The 12,012-nt window shown below is 39.0% G+C and overlaps 2 protein-coding genes across 7 annotated transcripts in view; one reads left to right on the plus strand and one right to left on the minus strand.

The window, feature by feature from the left end:
- LOC135170881 (uncharacterized) overlaps positions 1-12,012 on the plus strand; it is a 59,171-nt gene that overhangs the window by 12,515 nt on the left and 34,644 nt on the right. The window lies entirely within an intron of this gene.
- Positions 902-6,916, minus strand: LOC135171041 (uncharacterized). Its single transcript, XM_064137329.1, has 3 exons — positions 6,481-6,916; positions 2,071-6,417; positions 902-1,736 (listed from the first exon to the last, which is right to left on the minus strand). Exons 1-2 carry the CDS (start codon positions 6,914-6,916, stop codon positions 2,579-2,581), a joined length of 4,275 nt encoding a protein of 1,424 aa, XP_063993399.1. The 3' UTR covers positions 902-1,736; positions 2,071-2,578.

The following is a 12,012-nucleotide window of genomic DNA, read 5'->3' on the forward strand; positions in this document are numbered from 1 at the left end:
TTATTTGATTTATTTTGATGATACAATTGTTCGTTGACCTCCGACGAGGTTACTATGTTGGGGGTTGGGAAGATACTGCCCAAAAAAAAAGTTGAAGATACGTAGGAATGTCAAAGTGGGAGGGATGTCAAAGTGGAGGAGAAAGATATTTCTATTAATTGCAACGGATTGGTCAAAAGGACTTATGATGGGAGGGACGGTAATTGTGATTAGAAAGGTGTCGTGGAGATTTTTGGAAGTGCAGGAAGTATGGAGAGAGGGAGAAATTGGCGCGCCTTGGGCCTGTACCCCAATAAAAGACGTTTGGGTGAGAACATTGAGGGATTATTGAGGGTCGAGTGCAGTAAAAGAATGAAACTTAAAGCAATATAAAAAGCGTTATAAAGCAATTAAAAATACAAACTTAATGAAGGGATTAGGACAATTTTAGCTGTGATGGTTTTTTTTGAAAAATGTCCTTTACAATTCGAGGGAAAGTGAAGATTATTTTAATAAAATACTTTAAGAGAGTTTAGAAGAAATATTTAAGAAATATTTTGAATGAGTTTATGCGTTTATGATTTTATGATTTTGTTGAGAAGATGAAGAAAAAACTGCATTTCATTAGATTCTAAGAAATATCTCAAAAAAAAAATGAGCCGTCATGGGACGCCTGGCAGATGTGAAACATCGTGTGTGTACAAGTAATATGCATAAAAGATCATATTATTACAGGAAGTAAATATAGCCTTATGAACAAATGAAGTATTACAAATTTCTTACAGAAAATGATAACTTTATTTAATAAACATTTATTTACATGGGATATAAAAATTCGATATTAATATCAAGTGGCTACAATTTAACTATTTTCATCTGTAACTTCAGTAATAGTTATATTCGTTTTGTCCTCTGCCGGTATTACCGTGACGATTGGTCGATGATAACTCAAGTACGTTACAAAAGTATTGGATGAAACACCATCAAGATATCTCACAAATACAGCATCTATTGTTGTTCCATATTTGGTAGTAGATTCTCTTGGATTATTATTGATTTGCAATTGAAATTCTTTTTGAAGAAATGTCATTAATGGCATTGATTCAGCTCTTGCAAAATTTACATTAAAGTCTCCAGCTAAAATTAATGGCAGTTTAGGTTTATTTGTTTTAAAAATTATTGAACCTGTTTGGCTATAAGGAAATAACCTTTCATGTAAAAATGAAATTATATGATCCATTTTGTTATTAGGTGAAATGTATACTACAATCATAATTAATTCACTTCCCCCTTCTAGTTTAACATGTGAAGCACACATATCACCAATAGATGTTTGGGAAACATGAACTTCTGTAGCATTTTGAACTGCTAGATCCATGTTGAGTGTAGTAACATGTGAAGTGTTATTGTTTTTGTAAATGGCCACTCCAGCGGCTCTAACATTTTGTCGTTTAAATTTTGCAATACAATGAAAGTTACATAAATCAACTGCTTCATCTGCAGGACACCATGTTTCAGTTAGCAACAAAAAGTTACTATTTCTACAAATAGGATCTTGTAAATCAGCAGCATGTTTCCTGAGACTTTGACAGTTTAAAGTGTATATGGTTAATTTATTTCTGGAGTTGATAAAATCAGTGATCAATCGATTAGTAAAGTCTTACACAACATTGATAGTATGCCTTGTGTTCAACTGATCAGGATGGCGTCCAGTTTCAATAATAATATTTTGTGATGCCTGTAAAGATTGTTGAGAACTGAAATATTGTAAAAAATATGATATTAAAATATACAAAAAAAAAAAATGTTGAGTATGGCTTCAATATACTCATGAACTCAAATCTTAGTTACTTATTGCAATATATGACTAAAGATTTGAGAATATAAATTTAATTAATAAATTTGTCCATATTCATTCCTTCATGAATAATAAAAAAATAATTAATTAAAGGTAATATTAATATAATTTATATCATTTGTAATCCTAATATAATTTATAAATTACTGATATGATTAATATCAATATAATTAATTAAATATGGAGCTATAATAATTACAGTTATGGAGACATGAAAAATACGATCTACTTACTGATGACTTGGTAGTATGCCATAGTCTAGTTTCCCTTTCTTTGCACACGGTTGATCACTTTGATCTTCTAAGTTATCACTATCACACATATTTTATTTTCAAAAATTGAAATAAAAAATTAACTAAAACACAGGTTATGTGTACCGTATAAAGAACCACGTGGAACTGTGTGAGAAGCCACACCGTACACTCTATTACACATAATATATATAGGTATACTTCAGTATAGCGTGGCGGCCCATCCCCACACCGTCCACTCTACTACACAGAATATAGATAGGCATACCTTAGTATAGCGTGGCGGTTGCTCGCCACGGCAAGTATCGCCACGCCAACGATTCGGTTTAGGAGTGCGCCTATAGATGTTTCACATCAAAAAACTGTTCGAATAGAAACGGGAAAAATTCAAGAGAATGTTCTAAAATAATTATGTATAAGAAGAAGAAAAAATATAATTTCGCGTGTTTTGACACGCAACATACTCCCCCGTTGAGAGCTGTGCGATCAATTACTTGTTGGAGTTGTTGAAGTCTATGGGTAGTGGTGCCAGGCTTCGAACATTCCGAAGCACTTTTCCAGTGGATGTTCGTACCCTGACCTTCCTGATAATGTTGTCATCTGATGGGTAGACCTCGATGACGCGGCCCATGCGCCATTTGAGAGGAGGGAGATTGTCATCACGTAAGAGCACCATTGCTCCTATGTTGATGTCGTGATGTCCGGAAGTCCATTTGTGGCGGATGTTGAGCTCAGAGAGGTATTCTTTGTGCCACCGGTTCCAAAAATGTTGTTTAATTTTTTCGAGATGCTGCCAGTAAGATAGACGGTTGTTGGGTGTCTCTGTGAAGTCGGGTGCAGGAAGATCTGAGTTGATGTCTCCATGCAGAAAATGGGCAGGAGTGAGTGCGGTGAAATCGTTGGGGTCAGATGATAATGGAGTGAGAGGCCGAGAATTGAGGATTCCCTCAATTTTCACACAAAGAGTATTGAGTTGTTGATAAGTCAACAACTCATTTCCGATGACCTTTTTCATGTGTTGTTTGCACGATTTTACGGCAGCTTCCCAGAGGCCACCGCAATGAGGAGCTACAGGGGGGATAAACTTCCACTCAATACCCTGTTCAGCAAGATGTCGGTTGATGAATTCATCGTGTCTTTCAGTGTTGAGAAGGGCGTAGAGTTCTTGTAACTCTCTGTTGGCACCGACGAAGGTCGTGGCATTGTCTGAATGCAGAGTTCTGCAGGAGGGATGTCTAGAGATGAATCGACTGAGAGTAGCTAAAAATTCTTCACTGGTCAAGTCGTTGACCAGCTCGATGTGCACTGCTTTAGTGGTGAAGCATACAAATATGCAGATCCAGATTTTAATTTTTTTGAGATTGCGATGTCTTCTTTCCTTGATCAAAAATGGGCCACAGTAGTCTATTCCAGTGTTCGTGAAGGGTTTGGCCTGCGTGATACGTGTGCCTGGAAGATCAGCCATTGGATAATTCACAGGGGGTGGGTTCACTCTGGCACAACTGATGCATTTGTGGATGATGAATCTCACTTGACTACGTCCGTCAATAGGCCAGTAACGTTGCCTAAGAAGATGAAGAGTAGTTTGAACACCAGTGTGTAGATTAGTCAAGTGAGTCTTCTCGATGAGGAGGTGTGTGATGTGATGTCCCTTGGGCAATAAGATAGGATGTCGACCATCCAAAGGAACATTGCGAGCCTTTCTCAACCGTCCACCAACTCGAATGAGTCCATCCTCATCAAGTTTCAGGCTGAGGTTCTTGAGTCTGTTCTTGGGTGGAAGAGGATTTCCTTGTTTTAGGAAGGAATATTCTGTGCTGAAGCTATGATGTTGAACCAACTGGAGAATTCTGGTTTCTGCTAATTGCAGTTCTTGAAGAGTGAGGTTCTTGTGTGGGAGTCTTCGGCGCCACCTTAGACATCTTGCTGCGATGCGTTTTAGCCTTTCGAACGATGAATATCGATGGAGAAAGGTATTGTGAGGAGGTTCAACGATGTGGAGGCAAGTAGCCTTCTTGAATTCTGGCAGTTCTGAGGGTCTTTCGATGTGGAGATAAGGCCAATGATTTTCAGGTAGTCGAAGCCATTTGGGTCCATGGAGCCAAAGCTCGTTCTTGAGAAAGTCAGAAGAGAGTTGACCTCGAGATACAGCATCTGCTGGGTTGTCATGCGTTCGCACATGTCTCCAATCAACATGCTTGGTAGTTTCTTGGATTCGGGCCACCCTGTTGGCCACGAATCGTTGAAGAAGATGAGGAGAGGTCTTGATCCAATGAAGAGCTACAGTGGAATCAGACCAGAAGATTTCTCGTTCAGGCGTGATGTTTGTTGCCTTCTTAACAATGTTATAGAGGTTGGAGAGCAATTCCATAGCACAGAGTTCTAGGCGAGGTATTGTATGTGTGCCCTTGAGAGGTGTGATTCGAGACTTGGCGCAGTAAAGATTGACTTGTATCTTTTCGTTGTTTTCTACTGATCGGAGGTATATGCAGGCTCCGTAGGCATTCTGGCTAGCATCACAGAAGCCGTGTACCTCTAGGTTTTGAAGATTTGTTATGACTTGACGTTTGAACTGCATTTCATTCAGAAGAGGAAGCTGTGAGGCAAATTCATTCCATCTAGTGTGAATTTCTGCCGGTGTGGAATCATCCCAGTTCAATTTGAGCCTCCATAATTCCTGCTGAATGATTTTTGCGTGAGTCACTACTGGATTCAAGAGTCCGAGGGGGTCAAAGATGCGAGCTACATCTGATGCTATGGTTCTCATGGTGATGGTGTCTCTTGTGGCGATGGGGTTAACAGTATACACAATACTGTCCTTCTGTGAATCCCAATGGATTCCAAGAGTTTTGAGAGTGGAATCATCTCCTCCTAGCAGTTGGAGATTGACAGTAGATTCTGGTAGGCCTTGAAGTACTTGTGGTGAGTTGGAGGCACATTGACGTAAGTTGAAGCCACCTGCCCTTAGAAGACTGATCATTTCATCTCTGAGGAGTAAGGCGTCTTCGAGAGTGGAGGTACCAGTCAGAAGATCATCAACATAGAGATCTCTTTTTAAGACTGTTGAAGCAGTTGGATAGCTCTCCTGTTCGTCATCAGCTAGTTGTTGTAGACATCTCACGGCTAGGTAGGGAGCAGAGGAGAGACCGAATGTGACAGTTTGCAATTCATAAGTGGTGATCTCGTTGTTCTCTCGCCAGAGTATGCGTTGATATATTGTGTCTTCAGGTCTGATGAGCACCTGACGATACATCTTCTCGATGTCGCCAGTAAATATATAGTTATGGAGTCTAAATCGTAATACCAGAGCCAGAATGTCATCCTGTATGGTTGGACCCACCATTAGAGCATCGTTGAGAGAGACACCAGTACTGGAACGTGCTGAGCCATCAAAGACCACTCTGGTCTTGGTGGTGAGGCTGGTATCCTTGAAGACAGCGTGGTGTGGGAGGTAGAACCCATCTTCTACATCTGTTTCGATCTTCTTCATATGCCCCAGTTCTTTATATTCGTTGATGACCTTGGTGTAATCTTCTGCGAGTTTTGAATTCCATTGGAATTTCCTTTCTAGAGAAAGTAGGCGGCGTTTCGCCTGAAGAAAAGATGTGCCTATTTTATTTTTCTTCTCGTTGAATGGAAGTGCCACGATATACCGTCCTTCAGGATTGCGTGACACATGCTGCTGGAAATGAGCCTGACAGGCTGCTTCTACTTCTGATTGTTGGCTCTCTTTGAGCCCAATATCTTCAATTTCCCAAAATTTTTTGAATTCTTCGATAATTTCGGTGAAGTGACATGCAGTTTGAGAGTGGTCGAATTCATTGTTTAAGCTGCCACAGACCAACCTGCCAAACAATGTCTTTTGGAGATAAATGTCAGCTGCTTTGGGGAGTTTGAGTTGTCCTACGCTAAGGATGGAGATGGAAGTGCTGCATCCTAACAAAACCTGGATTGTTGAAGGTTTGTGGAAATCCGCATCAGCTAGAGCTAAATTCTTAGGTATTTCCAGTGATTTTCTGTCAATCTGTTCACTGGGCACGAGAGAGGAGATTGTTGGGACAATCAGGAAGTTCAATTCCTTCTTGAAGTTGTTTAGACGAGATGAGATTGTCGTGCTGATTCTGTGGTGGACTATTGTGGAAAGTTCATTCAGAGCGCCGACGGGAATTGAGCACGTCAACCTTTTGATGCCCAACTTAGCAGCCAATTCTTGGGTGATGAAATTTTTGGTGGAGGCGGTGTCAATCAGGGCACGACATTGGACCAGCTGATGATTGCGATCTAGCAGATTGATGACTGCTGTTGGGAGGATGTCTGGTCCTGACGAATCTAGTGGGAGAGAGATGACTGATGAAGTTGATGGGGTTGGAGTGTCTAGTCATGCACTAGCACCTTCAGGCGTTGTTGACGATTCTTTGGTGTGATGGAGCAGTGAATGGTGTCTGGCCGTTGGATCATTGCACGTCTTGCAGTAACCCTTCGAATTGCACTCTTTAACACCGTGTCCCTTTGCAAAACAATTGAGGCAACGATTTTGGTTGAAAATGAGCTTCTTCCGTTTTTCAACATCCATTTCTGCAAATTTTGGACACTCGTAAATCCTGTGGTCTTCAGTGCAGACTGGGCACTTCCTGGGGGTGTTGGTGAAGAAGGTTTGAGCTCGTGAAGCACTTGAGTACCCAGAGGCATTAGTTTGATGTTTGGAGTGTGAATGCTTCTTGCTCTGTGACTGTTCGTTTTTCTGTTTGGTGGGTTTAGAGGTGTCAACGTTCTTCGCGCAAATTCCTCGCTTTTCGAGGAAATCGAGAAGATCTTCGTGTTTAGGCATTTCCTTACCTTCTATTTAGTGTTTCCCATTGGAATACCAGATCTTCGTCGAGCTGGTTAAGAATGATGGTACAGACTAGGCCATTCAGTTGCTCTTCTGCTGTGCCAAAACTGTTGATTGATCGTAGTTGTTGACGTACTGAATTGACAAGGTCAATAAGTGATTTGTTGTTCTCCCTGGTTCTTTTTCCAATGTTGAGAAGATGAGAACAATGACGTCGAAGAGCCTGCCTGGGAATATCAAATTTCTTATCCAAGAGAGCCCAGGCTATGTCATAATTTTCAGCGGTGATCTCCAATGCTTCAATGGCTTGAGCAGCTTCTTCTTTGCAGCTTGTTTGGAGGTATTGAAGTCTAATCACCTTGTCGACATGGTTGGGAAGTCGAGCGTTGAACTGGTCCTTGAAAGGCCTGTACATTTCGAATCGTCCATCGAATGTAGGTAAGGTGATTTCATGTTGAAGTTTGGAGAATAACTTGCTCGATCAAGCGGTGTCTGTTGTGGTGCTGGTGGCTGCAAGGGGGGTGGCATCTTGTCCTTTATAAGACGCCTGAGCCTAGCTACTATCATGTCGTAGCTTTCTTCGATTGTGTAGGCGTCATTTGTGTTGGTTTCCTGGTTGTCCACATCGAGTTCCAGAAGAGATGCGTTGTTTCGCTCCCATTCTGTGTATTTTTCTTTGATTGTTTGTAATTTTATTTCCAAGAGTTCACTCATTGCTTCTGGACCTTCGGCGTCCAGGAAGTTTTTACATTTTGTAAGGCGTGTTTTGAAGGTTGTGCGTTTGGCCTTCAAACTGTCGATGTGAGCCATCTCTGGATTGATGTGTCGATTTGAACTAGTGGGACTATGTGTTACCATTCGCTTTGTTATACTCCGCCGGTGCGGAGAGTGAAGGTGCGAGATGTTTTATTCGCAACAATATGCAAAGGTCTTTGGGAAATCACTATGATGTCACTGAATGCACTGAGTCTATTCACTTTGCTTGTTACACTGAGTTTGAATTTATTGCACGAATGATTCTAAATATCCGGCTCGAAGGACCATGAATTATGTCGCGGGAATATTGCGTTCAATCTTGAACTCTTTGGAGTTGTAAATTCCAAAGATCTGACTTACACAGAACAATATTTGCGATATTTGCTACACGCTGAGGTGTTCTTTGTGTAGCGGTTTTAAATAAGGGGGTGAATTACACTCACTATTCTATCTATTATTTGATTTATTTTGATGATACAATTGTTCGTTGACCTCCGACGAGGTTACTATGTTGGGGGTTGGGAAGATACTGCCCAAAAAAAAGTTGAAGATACGTAGGAATGTCAAAGTGGGAGGGATGTCAAAGTGGAGGAGAAAGATATTTCTATTAATTGCAACGGATTGGTCAAAAGGACTTATGATGGGAGGGACGGTAATTGTGATTAGAAAGGTGTCGTGGAGATTTTTGGAAGTGCAGGAAGTATGGAGAGAGGGAGAAATTGGCGCGCCTTGGGCCTGTACCCCAATAAAAGACGTTTGGGTGAGAACATTGAGGGATTATTGAGGGTCGAGTGCAGTAAAAGAATGAAACTTAAAGCAATATAAAAAGCGTTATAAAGCAATTAAAAATACAAACTTAATGAAGGGATTAGGACAATTTTAGCTGTGATGTTTTTTTTTTGAAAAATGTCCTTTACAATTCGAGGGAAAGTGAAGATTATTTTAATAAAATACTTTAAGAGAGTTTAGAAGAAATATTTAAGAAATATTTTGAATGAGTTTATGCGTTTATGATTTTATGATTTTGTTGAGAAGATGAAGAAAAAACTGCATTTCATTAGATTCTAAGAAATATCTCAAAAAAAACTGTTCGAATAGAAACGGGAAAAATTCAAGAGAATGTTCTAAAATAATTATGTATAAGAAGAAGAAAAAATATAATTTCGCGTGTTTTGACACGCGACAACTTTTCTTCTTATAAATCCATGTCATGTCAACGCGCTTTTTGCCCTTAGTTTTATCAACTAATGGCCAAGTCTCATTTTTTCCAATACTCTGAATTTCTCTATCCATAGCGTTCATCCATTGCTTGGATTCATTACCATTTATCGCCTCTTGAAAACTGTTAGGGTTATCAACATTAGAACAATTTACATATACAACTTCAGCTACGTAATCGTCAGTATATTTTTTGTTAGGTTTTCTGTTTCGATTGGATCTTCTTAATTGTAGTGCAATAATTTTCGCTTCAGGATGAATTTGCTGATTCGCCTGTTACCTCATCATGGTTAACTTCACTATATTCTTCGCACATTCCTTCTAACCTTGACTCAGTTCTGAAACCAATAAGTTTTATATCTTTATCGATTACATCGACGTGTCTTACTTCGACGACACTATTTTCAATTAAAACCCTGTAACCGACTTCTGAGTATCCTAACAATATTCCTGCGTTTGCCTTATTGTTCCATTTTGATATTCGTTGTGACTCATAGATTCTTACAAAAATTCTACTTCCGTAAATCTTCAAATTTTTAACATTTGGTTTCTTGCCAAATATTATTTGATAGGGTGTTTTCAACTCGAATGTTTTAGATAAAGTTCTGTTATGTAAGTACGTAGCTGTCTTAACACACTCAGGCCAGTATTTATTTCCTACTCCTGCTGTCATCAACAAACACCTAGCTGTATTCATTATCGACCTATTAAATCTTTCCGCAACTCCATTCAGTTCATGTACATATGGGGGACACGTTCTTAATTTTATTCTTTTGTGTCTAACAAAATTACGAACCTGACTGTTTATATATTCCTTTCCATTGTCGCAAATTATGTTTTTTACCCTTTTTCCTGTCATATATTCCATTAGGTTTATATAGCTCTCAATACAACTAAAGACTTCCGTTTTAGAATTAATGCAATATACCTTTGCCAACTTACTATAGTCATCAATTATGCTCAAAAAATATTTTTCACCATGATTACCTGTGGTAGAGTGAGGCCCATTAACATCAGTGTGTACTGTCTTAAGAATTTCAGTGGCTTTGCTCCTATTATTTTCAAATGACGTATTAGGCATTTTAGATTGAATGCAAATTGCACATTTCATAAAGTTAGGTTCTAACTCTTTAAGTGCACCCTCTAAGAGTTCTTTTTCGCATAATTTCTTCTGATATTCAAAATTTACATGGCCTAGTTTTCTCTGCCACTTTTCTTTTTGACTCATCTTCTCTTGATTCTTCTTTGTTGATTCACTATTGTTTACTTCGTTATACGGATCTTTTTTTTTTGTCTTTACATAACTAGTTACTTGGTAAATGTCATTTTCTTTTTTTACAATAAAAATTAACTCATTAAAGGGATAGTATATTTCAGATACATCACCGTCCGATATCACTGCATTATTATTTGTTACTTTAGCAAAGCTAATTAAATGCTTTCTCATTTCTTCTACAAAGAAGACGTTAACCAATTTTATAGGAATTTCTCTACCGTAGATCTTACATATTGTTATCACTCTTCCTATTTTTGTAGCTTTCATAATATGTCCATCGCCCAATTTAACATTGACTGGATTCTTCAAATCTATACTTGACTCAACAATTTTTCATCATTAAGTATGTGGTATGTGGCTCCACTGTCGAGTATCCAATTAATTTGATTGTCTTCCGTTTTATTGTAATTTACATGGTTCCTATTTACTTCAGTAGAAAACACGTTGGATTGCTTCTCGTAGTAGTCTTCGTAGTGGTCCTGATTCTGTTGCTCTGGATTTAGTATCATTGTATTGGGTACACCCCTGTAGTTTTCTCTCTGGAATCCTCTGTTGTTGTCTCTGTAGTAACCTCGACCCTCGTGCGGTTCTCCTCTTCCCCGAAACTAATCTCCTTTGTCTCGAAAATACTCTCCTCTTCCTCGAAAATAGTCTCCTCTGCCTCGACTCTGTAATCTATCGCTATTTTGACCTTGGTTTGGCTGATATTGTTGCCAACATTCTCGCTTGCAGTGTCCGGGTTTTCCAAACTTGTAGCACGCCGGAGTGTTTGTGTTTCTTTCTGTATTGAATGCACTGGCGTTTTCTTGATCTCTCTCAAACTTCTTGGTTTCTTTTTAGCGATCCACCATTTTTGTTGTAATTTTGCTTTGTAAAAATTCCACAGTTCTTTGGCCCTCTGGCAATATGTCAATTAAATCTCCGAAGTAGCTCATCGAGGTGGGAAGTGCTTTGATCATATCATTTAATTTCTCTAATTCACAGAGCTGAGCCGCCGCTGCTTTTACTTCATTAGTTGCTTTACTAAACTCAGCCAAGAATTTTGCGGCGTCTGTGTAATTTTCCAGTTTGATGCTTTCCAGGTTATTTCATGCAACTATTTGCATAGCTGAGGACACTTTGAGATACTCATGGTCTAGTTTCTTTATCATTGAGAATGGTGTATCCAGCATTTGAATTCGTTCTAGTTCTCGATTGTCAATAGCACTGAAAATATAATTTGTTGCTTTTAGTTCATTTTGTTTCTAGGTTTTCTCATTGTCTGCTTCGACGCTTTCTCTCTGTACCACTGTCAAACAATTTTTCATTTCCATAAACTTAAATATCGTCACTTTCCAGTTGCTGTATTCTGACCCATCAAAAATTGGTATTAGTATGTCGTCGTTTCTAACGTATGCCACTCTGTATGTACCAGCCATTTTGCCACGTGTCGTTATTGCGTTACCCCAAAAAAAATTAATTCCTTTCACTTGGTTACTACTGTTTTCAAACTCTTGAACCACATTCTGCTACCATGTTGGAATTCAATGATTCAAATCAAGAAAAATCCACACTTCAATTACATTTATTTATTTAGAACAATAGACCTCCTTACAGTCACCTGCTGTGCGCCTCGTCGACTGACTCCCACTCTTGTGAGTTCGCTTGCTGCGCCCTGCTACTGCGCACACACACAATGAAAGCACCAATGTACTCCATTCTCAACAATCTCAGCAAATGTTGTCCAAGCAGCAGTTTTTTCGTAATCACTATAGCGCGCTTTCGTCTTTTTATTTTTGAAAGAAAAAAAAACTATTGATTTTAACATCTTTTAGATGAAACGTCAAATTTCGTTACTAATTTG

Source organism: Diachasmimorpha longicaudata, chromosome 18 (assembly GCF_034640455.1).
Source record: "Diachasmimorpha longicaudata isolate KC_UGA_2023 chromosome 18, iyDiaLong2, whole genome shotgun sequence".
Taxonomy (NCBI): domain Eukaryota; kingdom Metazoa; phylum Arthropoda; class Insecta; order Hymenoptera; family Braconidae; genus Diachasmimorpha; species Diachasmimorpha longicaudata.